General features: G+C 51.6%; 1 protein-coding gene across 10 annotated transcripts in view; it reads left to right on the forward strand.

The window, feature by feature from the left end:
- The window catches only part of MAP4 (microtubule associated protein 4), a 143,092-nt gene that overhangs the window by 94,066 nt on the left and 31,357 nt on the right, over positions 1-17,669 (forward strand). For all 10 annotated transcript variants that reach the window (XM_064505571.1, XM_064505567.1, XM_064505569.1 and 7 more), the window contains one exon: positions 1,072-5,463. In XM_064505571.1, coding sequence (XP_064361641.1) covers positions 1,072-5,463 — 4,392 coding nt within the window. The remainder of the gene's footprint in view (positions 1-1,071; positions 5,464-17,669) is intronic.

The following is a 17,669-nucleotide window of genomic DNA, read 5'->3' on the forward strand; positions in this document are numbered from 1 at the left end:
AAAAATCTCTCTTGCACCAAGCAGCTGTGCTGTTCTTTGCATTCCTCACGGTGATTCTGCTCGCACTTTGCCTCTGGTTCCTGCCCTCTTAAACACGCTCCCCCCGCCTTGTTCACAGGACTAAAAGTCCAAGTATGGGCACTACTATTATTTTATCGCTGGGACTGGCTTATCTTTTCTGCTGTAGAATTTAAAACCTCAATATCTTTCTGCTGAAGAACTTAAAACCTCAACATCTTTTTCCTATTTGCCGCATAGTTTTTTATTTTGGTATTAAAAAGGACCATTAATTCTGATTAAAATATTCTTAGTGAAGACCTCCTTCCAAATTGAGTTGTGTAATTACCAAAGGAAAATGTAATTTTCTTCCTGCTCCACTAACTCAGCCTCTCCAATGAGCTGTTATTGCTTATGTGTCTGACTGGAGGCTGATTTGTGGGCCAGGGCTCACTGACAAATGACTGATGCTCTCTTTAAAATCAGTGGCCTGTAGCTAGGGAAACTGGTGCTGCAAATAACTGAGTACAGCAGATGACTTCTGCTAGGGGGGTTCTGCCTTGCCCTGCTTTGCGGGTGCTGAGGGAACCTTCGCTGTCGCACCCCCGTCCCCCGTTACGTCCGTCCGCTCTTCCCTAGTCTCATCTTTCCACTAAACTTCTATTTTTGCATTTTGGAAAGCTGCCAAAGTAAAGGGATATAAAAAAAGTGCATCTGTTATCTTGTCTTGCTAAGACAAAATGGATCCTTAATGCTTTGTAAAAACAGATAATGTGTCCTTACAAGAGCAATTGCTTTGTGGTGGGGTAAGAGCATGTATCAGAAGTAATCTTTAATAACGTTGACTTACTTATTGGCAATACTTTAAATAGGTTCTAGATGCAAATTTTTATCTCAGCACCACTGAGGTGGATTTAGAGTCAGTGTAGTATCAGCGCTGAAAGTTCTGCATTTATGATTGTATGGACTGTTTTAGCTAGCTAAAATCACTTCCTTTTTTGTTTTGTTTTGTTTTGTTTTGTTTTGTAAGGCAAATAGTTGCTTTGATATTTGAGCAGGCTTCCTGTATTCCAGGTCTACCTACTGCACAATTAAGGCAAGCTTACAAATCGAGTGAACGCAGGTTTGGCAGAGCGAAACCTGCAGCAGTGCCTATTGCAGATGTGCCAGAGGAACGTCTAATAGGCTTCCCACAGCAGAAGAGTCCTGACCCAAGAGTAGACCCCTATTCTGTAGCAGAGCTTGGATATGGTGCTGGAACATCCCCTCGCACTAGGGTTTCCCATAAAAAGGCCGCTGGGCAGCCATCCGGCGCGCTGTCGGAGTTTGTGGAGAGCTGCAGAGATGTGCCAAGGGAGAGCTGGGATTTGGAAGGTTCTTCAGCCATCGCGAAGAAGAAGAAAAAGAAACCAAAACAAAAGAGAAATCAGCAGCCAAGAACAATGGAGTTCTGGGATGAAAAGACTGCGATCCCCCAAGCTCCTAAAAGTTGCCCATTTGCTGTTGAACTGCAAAAACCAGATGTCTGTACCATGTTGCCTGCTGAAGCTCGCAAAGAGCAGTCAATTGCCTCAGGAAACAGAGCTTCAGACATGCCAAAGGATGCTAAAATAACAACTGGAAGCCTGAGCGTGGATGATCAAAATGCCTTCCCAATGCCAGCACCCAGACAGCAGGCCCAAAAAACTGACACGCCGATTGAATCTGTGTTGGATGCAAAAAATGGAGACTTCAGGAAAACAGGGGAAATGAGAGATGACAGTTTGGTGTTGCGATCTGAAGGCAAAATAAAACAGGTTCCCTTGGAGCAGATGGACAAGGCAGACAAGACGAAGGCGGGGGAACCTGTTACAGCAAAGATGCTGACCAAGCCTGTGGAAATAGGTCATCTTGATAAAAACAAGAGGAGGGAGTATAAGGAGTCAGACCTGAAGGCATCTCTTTCAGAAGAGATCAATCTAAGCAAAGTAGAAACTTCTTTAAAGACCAAACCTTCAGAAGTTCCCCTTTCTGATAAAGGTAAGGAGGCCGAGTGCGCATCTCCCAAGCGCGAAACGTTCAGCGAGACTGTCCCCACTGAGCCTCAGACTTCCAGTGGGTCATTGGAAGAAAAAGCACAGAAAAGAGGCAGTGAAAAGAGCAAAGAGGCTGAAAACGAGTCCTTCAAACAGCCTGACCTTCTAGAGGCTGGGGCCCCAAGAGACAAGCTTCCTCGCCAGCCAGAAACAGCTGACAAAACTAAAACAGTGTCCGCGGATAGTTGCACAGCGGTCAACTTGAGTGCTTCAGAGGCAGCGCAGAAGACCACAACAGATGCTAATAAAACGCCTGTTGCACCATTAGTTGTACCAAAACCTGAGGAGGTTTTTCCTTTGAAAAACAGAAAGGCTGATAGTTTTTCAGAGCAGACGTTACTTCTGGCAGCTAAGTCTGGTACAACTAAACTTCCCACCTCTGCTGAAGCCGTTGACAGAGTTGTAGTAGCAGATTCCCCTGACACAAACAAAGAGCCGGGATTTATTGCATTAGAGCATCAGGCTGCAAAAGACCCCAATATTGTACAGGGGATGGACAAACCGAAAAAAAAGCGTGGTGAAGGGAAAGTCAGAAAAATTAAGAATTTCCCTGAGCAGATAACTCCTTTGGAGGATGAGAACAAACTTACTGGTGGAGGGAAGACAGATGAGACGATAAAAGAAATGACTTTCCCTGATAAAGGCAAAGAGACTGGTTTTGCTACAAGAGGACATCCATCAGCAAACATTACACATAGTTACTCTGACAAAGCAGCAGACAAGGCAAAAAAAAGAGGTAGTGATGGAAGAAGTAAAAGAGGCGAAAAAAGCTTTTTCCAGCAGCCTTTTCTTTTTGAGAGCAAGAGGGACGTAAGCAGTTCTCCTGACATAACCGACAAACCTAAAGAAATGAGTGTTAGCGAGAAAGGCAGAGAGAAAGGCTGTCTTACTGCTGAGCGTTTTCAGGAAAACGTGTCGGAGGGAGCTAAAACGCAAAGTCCCGTTGACCTGGTGACCGAGGAGCCGAAGCGAAGTGTTGGGAAAAGCGAAGTGCCGCGTTTGGGCGCTTCAGAGCAGCCGTCAGCTCCGGAGAGCGGGACAGATGAAGCCAAGTGTCTTGCTGTGGCTGACGCGGTCAGCGAAACAAGGGAGGTCAATGTGGTGCATAGAGGCAAAGAGGCTGGATTTACTTCTCCAGATGAACCGGTTATGACAGATTCTAACACAGCATTGGCAGACAAACCTAGGAAGAGGTGTAGCGATGGGAAAAGAAAAAATGAAAAAAATCCTTTTGGGCAGCCTGCTGTCCTGGAGACCAGGGCAGAAGCAAGTCCTCCTCCGAGCAAAGAGGAGGTGGCTGGCAACACAAAAGAAATGACCTTTGATAAAAATAAAATGTCTGATTTTGAAGGAGGTCTCGCGCTGGAGGATCTGACAGGCATAACCAAAGAGATGGTGGAAAAGCCTGAAATCCTGGGTGGTGATAGAAAAAGCTTCTCTGATCAGCTAGATCTTTCAGGTCATAAAATAGAGACAGCAAAGCCAGAAATGGTCAAAACTAAAGAAATTTGGTCCCCTAATAAAGGTAAGGAAACTGTCATTAATACATCAGAGCCCGTCCCAGAGAACAGGACAGAGAGAGCTGGGGCACATAGCCCCGGCAGCGAAGAGGTGACAGACAAGCCCAAGAAAAAGGGCAGAGATGTGAAAGACAAAAAGCCTGAAAACAGTCTTGAGCACTCTGTCGCACTGGGTCTAGATAAAATCCCTGCAGTAGCTGAGGAGGTGGGAAATGTTACAGAAACTCAGTCTCCTGATAAAGGCAAAGAGAGTAATTTCCCCGCTGCAGTAGGTCTGCTGGGTGGCCTAGCTGATACAGCCCATGTCCAAGCTTCTGCTAAACCTCTGGAGCCAGAAAAATCAAACGCGAGCAATAAAGAGAAGTGCAGGAAGATGGAGGCTAGTTTGGAGCAGATGTTTCTCTTGGAAGCTGGCACAGCTGGAGCGATGTTCGCTGCTGGCGACACGGGGAGAGCTGCCGGATCCAAGGCAGAAAGCTCTGCTCGCTGCAGCAGCGTGCCTGGGCTCCCCGTTTTAGAGCAGCCCGCTCTAAACTCCAGCTCCCCGGTGGCAGATCACGGTTTGGCCCCAGAACCTGATAGATCTAAAAAGAGAGGTAGCGATGGGAGAAGTAAAAAAGCTAAAAATGCCTCTGAGCAGCCTGTTTTTCTAGAGACAAAAACAAGCAGGAGGGAAGCGCAGCCTCCCGTGGCATCGGAGATGTGCTGCGGAGTGGAAGAAATGGGTTTTGTAGATGAAAACAGAAATATTAAGAATTTCCCCCTTGTCCCGCAAATGCCCTGGAATACTACGGGGAGCTTCTTTGAGCCCTTTGCTCAGGGAGCAGCAGTTAGCCCTGAAGGACCTGGCAGTGTTTCTTCTGGCTTCCCAAAGCAAACGGAAAAGGATGCAGGAGGTAAGGCGCTCCCTTCTTCTGGAGGGGTGTTGGAGAAGAGCAGCAAGGGGCCTGGATCTAGGGATAAAAAGGAGATGCCTGAACAGAGATTTTACGAGCACCCAATCAGCCTGGGCCATGAAGAGCCTGGAAAAGACATTTCAGTGAAAGAGGAGGATAAAACCAGAGAGACCGATTCCTGGGATAAGGGGGAGATGGGTCAACAACTTTCTTTGGATCAGTCAGTTAAACAGGACATTAAATCAAAAAAGGATGAAGTTCCCCTTCCTACCGTAGCAAAGGTGGATGATAAAGAAATAAGAATCGGGGATAAAAGGGAAGACCCTGACTGCACCTCCTCAGACACGAAAAGCAGAACGGCTCCCGTAGGTGCCAAAGTGACGGTGAAAGTGGAAGAAACTGTCTCTTTTGATGAGAAGGACCTTGGACGCGGTTCCTCTGGCTTCCCGGTGCCAGCGGAGAGTGGAGCAGACGCGGCTGCAGCCCAGGCGTCGATGGAGAGCAGCGCTGGAGAGACCGAGCTGCCCGGAGGCACGAAGGACGAGCAAAGCCTGCTGAAGGACCTGGTCGGGTTAGACAATAAAGTAGATGAAGCAGAGGCTGCTGGTTTAAATCTGAGAGCTGCCCAAACTGCCAAAATAAGCCCTAAAGATGATGGTAAAAGTAATTCCCAACTCGCAGAAGAGGCTGCTGCTCAGGGTGGGGAAGCTCACCTGAAGGATGTCTCGGCTTTGAAGTCCGAAGCAGATAAACCCAAAGACGCAATGAAAGAAACAGAGGAGGGATTTGAAGAAAAAACTGTGAAGGAGGCAAAGAAAGACGAAAGAGTTAAAGGAAAAGAGCAGCTAAAAGGCTACATGAGACCCACAAAGGCGAGAGGTGGTCCAGCTGTACCAGCCAGGTCCGCCGCTCCCGAGCGAGAGAAACCAAAGCAGCCGAAACCCGCTGGTATGAGCCGGCAGAGGCAAGAGAAAGGTGTGTGCTCGCGGTTTGAGCTAGCGGCAGTAACGCAGACGGCTTGCGTGCGAGACCTTGCTGTTTGTCAGTGCGTTAGCATGAATACGTAATCGTTAATCCTATGTGGCACAAACGAGTGTGGCATGACTGGTTTTCTGGCTGATCGTAGAAGGCTGTTAGTTCTGCTTGCCTGTCTCACGGTGCTAATTCCCAAACTTTGAAGAACTGACAGCTTGGTTTAAGTGTTTTGTTTTATTCATTCAGAGTTAATTTGACCTAATTTTTGAGTCAACTTGCACTTTTGGGGTTCAGTTGCGTTAGCTTCTCGTCATCGGGGACTGAAACGAAAGCCGCTGAGATGCAGCAGGGAGTCGTCGTGGTCGCTGGGTGGCCCTGCGTGTCCCCGGAGGGCAGGGCAGGGAGCCGAACGCTGCTGCGGCAGGAAACGTGCTTTCTCTGGCACATGAGGTTTGGTTTTACTACTACATCAGGCTAATTGCAACCAGCTACTTTTCCTCCCGCAGTTGGTTTATGACTCTATCTTAAGCTATGTTGGGCTGCTATGTCTATAAAACACATTTCCTCTCTTGCGCTGGTAGAGAAATAATCTTTACTAAAGCAGAGTTGTAACGACGTAGTAATTTGAGTGATAATCTGAAGACTTTCTCTGCCAAGACCTTGGGTGGACTGGTCACCTTTTGGGCTGTTTCCTCTGGCTGTGTCCATGGAATAAGACCCCTTTCCCATGGGAAATGATAGGAAGTCCATAGGGACTTTGAAATGGAGACTATAGCATGGACACAGCTGAACTAAAATGAAAAATATCCACAGGCTTCTGGTTATTCTAGACCTTCCTCAGAGATAATTGGTCTCTTCTCTATGAAATTCAGTCCGCTGGAATGGGCTGGTGACATTCGCCCCCGCTTAGGTGCTCTCGTTTCTGCCTTGTCCTCTGGCCTGGGAGTTTGTTCCTGTCCCTCTTTCCGCGGAGGGCCACGCTGCCAGTTTGCATGATGCAGCCGCTAACTTAACAAGCGTAGAGCTCGGCGCGCCTTAACATGCCGGTCAGGTTTTTGAGAGGTTTTGTAATTTTAATGAGTGTTGCATAACCTGAAGTCGTTCTGTTTTGGTGGAAGCGGTGTACTCTGCATGAACTTGTGCCTGCAGAAGTGATGTTCTTTAGTGCATGACGCTGCAAAATGAAGAAAGCTAAAGGCCATCTTTTTTTTTTTATTATTATTATTTCTTTTAAAGCCTTTCCATTATCTGCTAGAAGTCTTTATTTTCCCTTGCTGACTGCTGTATTTAAGGGGGCAATACTTCAGCAGGAGATTCGTGCAAAAGAGAAAAGCCCTTCTGGCGTGCTTTGCGCAGGACCGTAGCGTGCCGAGCTGAAAGGCTCGGAGCAGCTCGCCAGCGTGCGCGTACGTGGGTATATGCTTTGCATTTATAAGTTGGCCTGGCCTAAGTTTGAGACTAAGGCCGTGAGCGTGCGCTTGTCTAGTGGATGGAGGAGCCGAGGGATCCGGGAGATCGCTACCGTCGTCCAAACGCTGGCTGGCTCGCGCTCGCCCCTGCCGGCGGTTCAGCCCTCTGCCAGGGTGACAACAGCTCCGAGGGCTTCGAGACCCTCGCGTCAAAGGTGCTATAACAACCCCAATGACTACCGCAATAGCTGTAGAGCATAGGAGCTGTATTATTTTATTCTTGTAAAAAAAAAACCCCATATTTTACCTATCACCAGAACATTTCATCTGTGTGTGTTGGGCAGGACTGTGGAGTTTGTCCTTTTCAACATCTAATATCCACTTTTTATATATATATATATATATATGTATATATGTATGTATATGTATATACGTGTATATATATATAAAAAATAGTATATGTATGTGTATATATCTATATGTATAGATGTAAAACTTCTCTTTGTCCCGGTGGGCCATCAGCGGTCCTTGGTAGCTCCCATGTAGATGTTCTGGAGGGTCTTTGGCTGCGGTTTAATAACGGCAGTTTCTGAAACCGCCTGTCCTGGACGAGCAGGGTGGCTCTCCTGAATGCACCCGCCCGTGTCTCTGCTGCTAAAACGGGCGCAGGCTGTGCGACGGGGTTTCGCTGGGAGTCATGGCAACCGCGATGCTGCGGGCTTCTCTCGCTGGCAGAAGTTGTGAGCATCTCTTACAGATCATGCCTGAGCACTACTTCTGTAATCCTTTTTTTTAATTTTGACTTTGAATTCAATCCCCTCATGCATCGCTTTGATTTAATTCAGCTTGCCGGTTTTGTTGCTGCTGCTGGAGGAACTGCCCCAGATTTTTTGGGAAAGCTGTTCCCCACCTTCGCGCGTCGGGGGAGTTGGGGCGAGCGGGGCGCGTCGGCACTCGGCGCGCCAGGCAAAGCGTGCTCGTCCCGTTAAAATGCCGTGGAGCCTTTGCACTACTTCTCGCCCGGGACCGAAGCTATAATCAGGCGTTGGGTGACCGGAGCAGCCGTTCCATCATCCCTCTGCCCCGCCAGCTGTGCTTCTGCCAATGTCCAGACTTCAAAGGGAATTTTTTCTCCCCAATCCATCCCTAAAGAACAGCCTGTTTTAAACAATTTGTTAATTTGCCTCCGTATTTTGGCTTTTGCATCTCCTTAAAACAGGGTGCATTTGACAGCAAGGAATGCCATCGCTGCTTAATTACGATATTTGCTCTTCTTTTACTGCCAGGACTGAGCCCTTCTCCGGACGCTGCCCTTCCCCGATGCTTTGCGTTATCCTGCTGCCGTCAGAGCGTGAGCTTTGCTGGGCCCCCCTCGTTCACGTAACTCGTGTAATTCTGCAGTTGCACCCGAACCGTGACCGGTTTGTCCGGTAACAGCCAACCCGACCCAGGGGCACGATGGGGGACACGGGGGGCTGCAGCCTCTTACCCGAAACCGTAATCGCAAGTGCAGTTGTGGACAAACACTTCCTAATAACAGACTGAGCGGCTGTTTCAATAACGCCTTTTTTAAGCTCAGAATAGCGTTATATTGCAGCCTGTTCATTAATTAAGGCTTGTTAACGATCCCGGGTAGCTCTAGGAGAGAGATGGAAGCCCCTTCTCATGTCAGTACACACTTATGAAGCACACGCTTATATGTAATTTATGCACATGAAGTACATATTTATGAAGTTGCAAGAGAACTGTGCCGTTATCTGCTCATCCCCTCAATTTTTGCATTTGTGTGCATTTTTTGATTCTGCTTTAACGGAAAGTTTCTTTTAAGGTACCAGTTCTGCTTGCAATTAGCAAGGTGAGGCAGACTCGGTGCCTGGGCCGGTGTATGTTCTTCGGAGAAACGCTCAAAGCGGTTATAGTTGGCTGCATGTGACAAGCCCTCTTGCCCGCTGGCTTTGTACCATGTGTCATATTGGTACCAGCTTTTCCTCGGGCCGGACGGTGCCGTTCAGGGACTCGCGCTTGAACCTGGCGTCCCTTCGCGTTGGCCCAGCGCTCCCCAGCTTTGGTGGTCTTCCTTTAGTTTGTCTTCCTGCTCATCTCTGAAACTCCAGCTTTCAGGAAAAGCTGGGAATGAAACAAATAGCCAGATTAAAACTGTTAAGCACATTTCCCTAGTAGTGTTGTTTACCTTTCAGAGGATACCTGAGTCTTAAATCTCGGCTCTTTCTTTGCTTATCTCGCTTGCTTGCTGCTCGTGTATCACGCGGTCGGCTTTGCTTTGCCTCTGCAGTTCCTGCTGTCACATACTGATGCTGTAAACCAGTACGGTAACGTTTTGAGTTGGGAGCTCTCTGGAGTGGTTTTAATTCTGCTTTTCAGCTGGTCATTAGGATTTTAATGTATTATGTGTTCTAAAGTAAAGGAGCCTTGGTCCAGGTGTGCCGTGGCGGATGACACGCCGCAGTGTTGCGGTCTCGGCGCTCGCAGACGCTGCGGCCTCGGCGGTTCTGATCCCTTCGATCGCTGGCCGCTGTCGGTGGCGATGCTTGATTGGAGATCGCGTCGGCTGGAGATGTTGGCAAGGAGTCGCTCATCGTCCTGGAAAGTGATGTTGCCTTAGAAACCGGTGCAAAGGACTGCACAGAAACAATGGCGTTAGATTAAAAAAAAAAAAGGAAAAGGAAAAAAGCAAAGGCATTAGAAAGGAGAAGTAATAGCTTCAGGAGCAGAGCAAAAATAGAAACGCTAGGCTGATCCATCTGCTGAGGCTGGGAGCTCGCAGATTGGGCGCGGAGGCATGACGTGCTGATGCACTGATCCTGGGCTGCTCCGGTCATTGGCACCGTCTCGGCCCGTGCGATCGTGTGTTTTACCTGGCGCGCCCGAACCTGCCGGAGCGGGCGTGATGCTCTGCAGCCTCTTCAGCACGTGGGTACCGTTCCCTTGGAGAAGGCTCCCGTTCAGAGGGGCAGTCTGAGCATCAGGTTATATCTAAGCAGCTGGGGCGACTGACTACAGATGTGTTTAATGTTTGCACTGAAATCCATGCTGCATGCTCAGCTGCTGCGGCAGGCTTATTTCTCTTAACTTTACCTTTAAGAAAACCCAGGATTTAATAATGGCAAGGGGATGTGAACAGACAAAATACAGGTCTAACCAAACCTTCCTCCTTGTGCAATATGCTGCTGTCTCGGCCCCGAAAGGTCGCGAGGAGCTTCAGGCAATGGGCAAATCGCCGCGTCCGGAAGGTGCACCGGCGTCTGGCTCGCAGCAGCTTGTGGTCGTTGCGCTGCTGTCCTCCGACACCGTCTCCAAGACGGACGGTGGAGAGCCGAAAGGGCTGTGAAACCCCAATTTGATCTTTGAAGAGTGTTCCATCCTCCTCAAAGTTGAACTAAGGGTAGAAGCAGTGGATGGGCTTCCTTTGAGGGAGCTTCTCACTTGCCCTCGTAACCCAGCTGCTCTTCGGTGTGGGCCCTTCCTCGCTTGTGTTCTTCCTCATAAGCTATCGCAGTCCTGTTTTCTGATCATCTTCCTGTTCTTTCCTGCTTATCTTTTGTTGACAAATACTTCTTTTCTTATAATGACTTAGCAATTAAAGCGTGCTGAGTCTAGAGGAACAAGGGGGAACACAGCCCTGATGTCAGGGCTGCTGGTCGTGTGCGCTGTGCCTTAGTGATCTCCGGTCTCGCCGAAAGCTTAGCAGAACGGCAGCGGCATGACTTCGGGGGCGAAACCTTAAGGAATTTCTAGGAGAAAACCTGGAAGAGTCGGGGAGGCCGGGAATTGAGTATGTGCATTGAAACAACGTCCCACGTGTAGGGCGGCGATGCCGAAAGGCTGTAGCATACGCGTTGTAGGCCACCTCTGCTGATGTTGGGGGGGATTCGGTGTCGGGGGGCTGCAGAGGTGCCCGGGCTGGGGCAGGGCAGCAAGTCACCTCTTGTGGACGGAGACCTGCTGCTCGAGTCCTGTTTGGGAATTGCCTGAGCAATGCAGGGATATCTGATCCCATGTAACTGCTGTTGACTTCAAGGTCTGCCGGTTTTGGGAGCAAACTAAGTGCTTTTGGAATGAGCAAGTGCTTGCAAACATCAGTCCCCCATGGGTTATGGGAGGAAAGGTAGGTGTTGAGCCGAGGTCCCGTTTTTGCCCTAGCAAGACACCTATGAATATTTAAAGTACAAGAAATTGTCGAGGCCTTTTGAGAAGTGAGGCTTGTGGGTGGAAATGTTCTGGTTAATTAGAGGGTGTCATGAAAGATTCGTATAATTTACAGTTCCTTAGTCATTGTTTTTAAATATAGCAGCTTCTTAAATGCAGAACTTAAATACAAGCAGATAAATGTGTGGATTGTAGCATTTCTCAGCAGCAGGTTAAATTCAGGGGGTGTACTGTAGCTCGTGTGTCTCTGGGTATAAAAATACATTTATGCTCAGTTGAACTACAATAGGAAGTTGTTTTACTGCTTTATAACCGTAAGGACAAAATTTTCCCCTGGATTGGAGCATGATGTCTGTAGGGTGGTGTAAGCCTGGCTCAGAGGAGAGTTTGCCTTGGTCAGGGATAATCTGCATCAGGCGTTTAAGATGAAAGCAGCTCTACAGTTTGCTGTTAATGCAGTAGTATCGGTCCGGATGCCAGTGGCTGAGTAGCTGGAAGCAATCTTCCGGACTTTAACCAGGGAAGCAATATCCCAATTAAGCATCACAGGTAGGAAAGTGTTGCCATGGATGCTGGAGGCAGAGGCTTTGCAGGTGCACTTACTGCACGTTGAGACCGGACTTGAACGGATCGACACAAAACGTGACGTGCTAGTTGTGAAATCTGTGCAGTAGAAAAAATGCAGTTCAGAAGTGTTGTTCATGCTTTAAAAAAAAAAAAAAAAAAAGAGGCAAAAATAAAGGTGACAGTATTGAAAACCCCAAACCACCCCAGACCTCTCCTGCTACATTTTCAGCTTTGTCCACTTGCTCGGGGAGTCTGTGACTAATGAAATCCTCATTGCAGCGGTGTTTGTGATCGCTGCTGACTCCAGGGGAGCCCGGTGAAACTCCCGCGCTGGAAGCAAAGCCGCTGCGCGGGGAGGCACGGTCCTGCGCTAGCCTGCTCGCCTGGGCTGCGATTTAGCCCGGTGTTGTGCTTATTTGCAAGGGGGAAAACGCTCAGCTTGCTTCCTAAGTGTCCTTAAGGGTGATTCATCAGCAGGGATTAATACTTATAGATGAAGTGGTTGTAACAGAGAAAAAGGAGAGTGCATGTTTCTGGAAATCTTGCAATTACCTGGGAAACGTTGCTCTGGGGGGAAAATCATGTCGCTGAGGTTTTGAGGGCCCCGTTAGCATCTAGCCGGAGACCGAAATCTGTTATAAAACGTGTTCCTGCCTTTGCAAGAGGAGGAAAGCGGCTGTTTTCGAGAGCCGCCGCACGGGCGCCGCTCGGCGGAGGGGCCGGGGCCGGGCAGGGGGTGGGGAGGCCGAGGGGGGCCGCGCCGGCACCGCGGGGGCCGCGTGTCGTCACCGGCGGCGGTGACGGCGGTGACGGCGCGCGGCCGGCTGGGCGCTGGCGGCGCGGCTCCGCCGGCGGCAGCGGCGGCACTCGGCGATGTCGCTGGCCAGCGAGCAGCCCGCCTCGCTCGCCGGCCCGGGCAGCGGCGCCCGCCGCATGGAGGGCCCCAAGGACTTGGGCGCGGCGGCGTTCGAGTGGCGGCGGACGGAGGGCAAGCTGAACGAGATCGGCTTGAGCGTGAGCGCGGGGGGGCCGGCGAAGGACGGGCTCGTTAAGAACGCCGGCTTCACCGACGAGGACAAGCTGTGCTTCTTCGAAGGGAAGCTAGACAAAGAGCTGAGAACAGCTCAGAAAGACAAAAGAGAGATCGAGGTGCCGGGCAGAAAGCAGCAGGGAGCTGCAGGTCACCTTGAGAGCTGGTCCCTGATTTCCGAGGCGTTTCCCCCCGCCGAAGGGAACGCGGCAAACCCTAAAGCGACGGATTTTCACTCGGGACAGGCAGGAGCCGAGAAACCTCGTGCCGGGCCGGGGAAGGATGGAGCCATCACCGACCAGGAGAAGGCGGCCGGGAAGGCGGGCGCGGAGGGCGGGAGCCCCCCCGGCGTGGCCCGGCCGCAGCCGGAGACCAGCGTCTGGAACCCCAATTTCCACCCCGGCGGCCCGGGGGCCGGGGAGGCGGCGGGAGCCCCCAGCCGCTGCGTGAGCGGGGCGGTCACCGAGGTCGCTTCTCCCTCCGTAGCGCCGCCGAAGCCCCAGCTCCCCACCACGACGGTCGAGCTCGCCCAGGACGACTGCAAAGGCGGCGGCTTCGGTGGCGGCGCCGAAGCGGAGGAAGAGCCGGAGGAGAAGCCGGGCGGCATTGAGGACGGCGGGGCGCCCGGCCGCGCCGCCCAGCAGAGGAAGGCCATGAGGCGCGCCATGTCCGAGTGCTCCCACCTCGCCGTGCCCCTGGCCCTCGACCTGGCCGACAAGTACCCGCCGCCGGCGCCGCTCCGCGAGGACGTGGCCACCGGCCTGCTCGCCCCGGACAGCAGCCTGACGCAGGGCTCCGGCCCCGCCGCCAAGAAGCCGGGCGCCGCCATGAAGAGGGCCGCCACGGTGGCGGAGGAGCCGCCGGCCGCCCGGCCCGGGGAGGGGGGCAACGGGGCCGCGGCCCGGCGGGAGCTGGGCAGCCCGGGCTCCTTTCACAGCAAGCTGGAGCAAATCCCCGAAACCGGCAGCCACGACAGGGGGAGGGAGGAGGAGGCGGCGGCGGCGGCGGCGAGGGGGGAGAGGAGAGATGCCGCCGAGGGGGCCGCGAGCCCCGACGCTCCGAAGAGCCGGAGCACCGAGATGGAGGCTGGCAAAGCCGCTCCGCCGGAGGGGAAAGAAATCGAGGTCAGCGCTGGGCAGCGCGCGCCGTCTCCCCGGCGAGGCGACCTGCCGCGTGATGGTATGTAGCTGGGTTTTACCTCCCCGGGGAGCGAGCGGGCAGAGCCGGGCGGGAGGCAGGAGCCCGCGAGCGGGTCTGGGGGCCCGGGCGGCTGCCGGGGCAGGGAGCAAAATGGAGGAAAACCGGGAAATAACCGCAGCGTCCGCCGTGAGTCGCGCGCCGGGATGCTGAAGCTGGTGGCTAGATGTAGAAACGTGTGGTTTCTGCGGTGGCCGTGGGTCTGTGCCCTCTGCGCCCTCCCCTCCCGCGCCCGGGCACCCTCCGCTCTGCGGGGCAGCGTGGCTGGGAGCACTAAACCTGGAGCCCAAACCCCTGGGCTTCCCCCAAACCTGGAGCCCAAACCCCTGAACCTCCCCCCAAACCTGGAGCCCAAACCCCTGAACCTCCCCCAAACCTCCCAGCTGAGATTTAGCATCTTTTGGTCCTTCTGCTTGGAGCAGCCGGCGGCACTAAGTGGGTAGAGCGCTCCGGAGAGCTGATCTCTTCCTAACCATCATGCCGAGATTCAGACCGGGATTTCCCCTGTGCTGTTTCTAACCTCCTTTCCCCAACCCCGGTTAGCACTGGGAGAGGCTCCGCTGTGAGCATCGATAGCGGCTTGTTTTATTTTGCAGGGTTTTGTTGTTCGGGGAGTGCTGTGGTGCGTGAGGTCGGTCTCGGATTTAAAGTCCGTGACGGGAGCAGCTGATCTGTGTTGCAGGCTGGAGAACGACGTCTCCGTCCCTCTTGCCGGCTTCCGCCAGCGTCTACCTGCTTCCCCCCGGATTGGGGTGGGGGGTGCCTGGGGGCTTGGTCTTTGTCCCCCGGATCACTGAGTGCGCTTTGCATGGGAAGGGCCAAGCAGACGTGGCCGGGGATGGAGACAAAAGGCTCGCACGGGGATTTTCGCGTTTCACGACTCCTCCTGTAGCTGTCTGGTCCGCTCGTCCTTCCGCGGAGCTGGAAGCTCCCCGAGGGGGAGCGGCACGCGGCCGGGCGCCGGGCCGCGCCGTTTCGGCAGAGCTCGGCGGCCCCTCGCCGAGGTTGATCTGCGGGGCGAGCAAGGTGCCGCGGTCTGATGCCACAAGCCCGGAGTTGTCTTCTGTTTCGGTGGTGTGTTAGTGACACCCAATGGTCAGTCAGTCGGATCCCAAACATTTGGCTGCCTGCGGCACATCCCGATTACCCTGTTTTTCTTCCTAGCTATCAATAGTTGCTTTCAACAGCATCCTACTGTCTCATATGTTTCACTTTTCTCTAAAAATTTCTCTAAGATGCTTCTAAGATGCTCTAAGATGCTTCGCTAAGATGCTCTAAGATGCGAGACTCACGCTCGGGCATCTCGCCGGAGATGCGTGCAGCGAGGTTTGGGCAGTACCCGCCTCCCCACGCAGAGACTGGTGCGTCTGGTCTCCTCGCTGTCTCGGCTTTGCGGCGTTACCGTGTTCTTCACGGTCTGCTCGGTCCACTGATTTTAAGCGGTTCTGGCAGCCGTGAGATGAAGAAGTGTCAGTTTTGGTGGCAGCATGTCCTGGACTGCAGACACCGGTCCTCTGGGGCCTCCGCTGAGATGTCAGGTCCCATCGCGCAGGCAGGAGTCATCGACCGTCCTGTCGATAGGCATCAGGGTTGCTCAGAGAGCTCCTCGTGATGAGCTCCATTTGGGGTGGACACCTGGAAATTTGCTTGCTTGGGTGAAAATAGGGATCCGTGCTGCTGTGTTTACCAGCTCTTGGTTTGGTACTTAACATGCAAGTGTCATCGTGCTTCTTGACAACTCAAACATGACGGGAGCAGCAGTGATGTAGGAAACATCTAGCGTGTTGAGGGGAACAGAAATCATCTCATATTTGTGCACACCTTTGGTGTTATGGCATTTCCGTGGGGTCGGGGGTTGCCAGCACCCGCTCCGCCACCAAAGTGTATTTGCAGCGAGGCAGCAGCTGCCGCAAGCCGTGCCGTTAGCAAGGCGTTGTACGCTTCGGGTGACTAGGAGCCGTGTTTAGCTGGGCCACCAGATCCTCTATCACCTAGGAGCAACCACCTCAAAACACATAAGCATCTAGGTTTGAATTTTGCTCTTGCAATCTTTATTTTAAAAGCTAATTTATAGCCCTTGTGACTGTGGATCTGTGTGTGAACTGATCTGGTGACGACTGTGTTGGCAGGCAGCTCGGGTGCTTTCCTAGGCAAGCGTGCAGTAGAGTGGTAACTTCTTTTTTCTTTTTATCCCCTTCTCCAAAATAAACCACTGGGAAACGGCCAGGTTAGGTTTGGTTGGCTCCGTTGCATACAATGCCCCGGTAAGAAAGAGATTCTGGGTTTATTCTGTACAAGAAAATTTGGTAGTAGAAGCAATAAAATGTTTTCTTGCCTCCGCTGTGTGTACTTTAGTAAGAATTTTTGAAACGCAAAAGAAAACAGGCAAAAAGTCCTTGGATGTTCCTGAAATGCTTTCAAACTTTATATGACGAGCTTTTCCTTCCTCTCACCTGTTAATGGGTGGAGAGGCAGTTATAATGAAAGTAAGTCAATGAGCCAGTCAGTCTTGCCTCTAAGTATAGAGCTGGTGCTAAATCTGTCCTTTGCATTTTATTTACGGCTAAATTACTCGTTCACATCCTAATTGACTTCCTCCTCTCCAGTCTTAATACTCACTTTGCAAGTCTCCTTCCCGTCACAAGGCAGTACGTCCAAAATGTCATGGCCAACGATATCTATTTTATCTGACATAAATGTACCTATTCCTTCTCTTCTAGTCCTGGATCTTGCTGCTGGTTCTGTCTGTTCGGTCTGAACTTAGCCCTCGCGTCAGGCTCAGCAGCTCTTGTCACTTGCCCCTTTTTCATCTTAAATGTTCTCGAAGGAATTGTCCAACCTGAGTTTAATTATTTGAATGGCATCTGGCTTCTGCCAGTATGAAATAGATATCCTCGGTGCTATTCAGATGGATGTTTTCTCTGCTAAACCTCTGTTACTGCTGTTTTTAAGGTGATCTAGAATTGCGTGTGTGATCGAGCTATCAGCCGACTCTCTGGAAGAAGTACTTCACAGTTAGTTAAATTTCAGTCTAAAAATTTGCAAGAAGGAGCACCCGTTCACATTCCTTGCGTACCCATAGCAGGTATTTTAAGTAAAGAGATCATCACTGCCGACTAAAGCTGATCAGAGCTGCGTGGCAGGACTCGCCGGTCCCTTATTTCACCAGTACTCGCTGCGGCTGCTCACCAGAACAAGCGCCTGCGTTGTTTCCTGCCCTCAACAACAGATTTCATTCATGTTCGTGGTCTGTATAAGCTACTGCGTAATTTATTGCACGTACCTGATTTGTCAGCTCCAGTGGTATCACTTAAATAAGCTATATATACTCACTGCTGCCTTTACATTTGGCCTGTTTTTCATTTTCTTTGAACTTCCTCCACTTGAAATATTTTCTGTTTTGAAGCACCAGGAGTTCCAGGTGCCGTTGGACCAAGCTCGGTTGGGACTGTTGCCTCCCTGATGCCTGTTAGCTTGGGATCCGCATCCCTAAACTGTCCTGGCTCTCCGGCTCGTCCTTCTTTCCAAGCCCGCAAGCGGCGTGTGCAAGCCCACGTCGGTCCTGGCTCTCCCGCTGCTTGCGGCAGAACGTCTCCTTCTTTTGTGTTTGAGCTCAGTGGAGAAGCTCAGACTTGGAGCGCTAACGAGCGAGGCTGCGATGGCCCGTCACCCGCGGTTGCAGTAAAGATTAGTGATTAGGAAACACCAGCCCGACTGCGTAGTAACGGAGCAGTGATACTTGTTCAAGTAATGGTGCTGGCACGGGTGGTTGCTAACGAGGTTCCTTGCCAGGCGAGATAACGTTTTTAATTAGAGGGAGAAGAAACTGAGGATTG

The sequence above is a fragment of the Dromaius novaehollandiae genome, chromosome 2, assembly GCF_036370855.1.
Source record: "Dromaius novaehollandiae isolate bDroNov1 chromosome 2, bDroNov1.hap1, whole genome shotgun sequence".
In the NCBI taxonomy this organism is placed as follows: Eukaryota; Metazoa; Chordata; class Aves; order Casuariiformes; family Dromaiidae; genus Dromaius; species Dromaius novaehollandiae.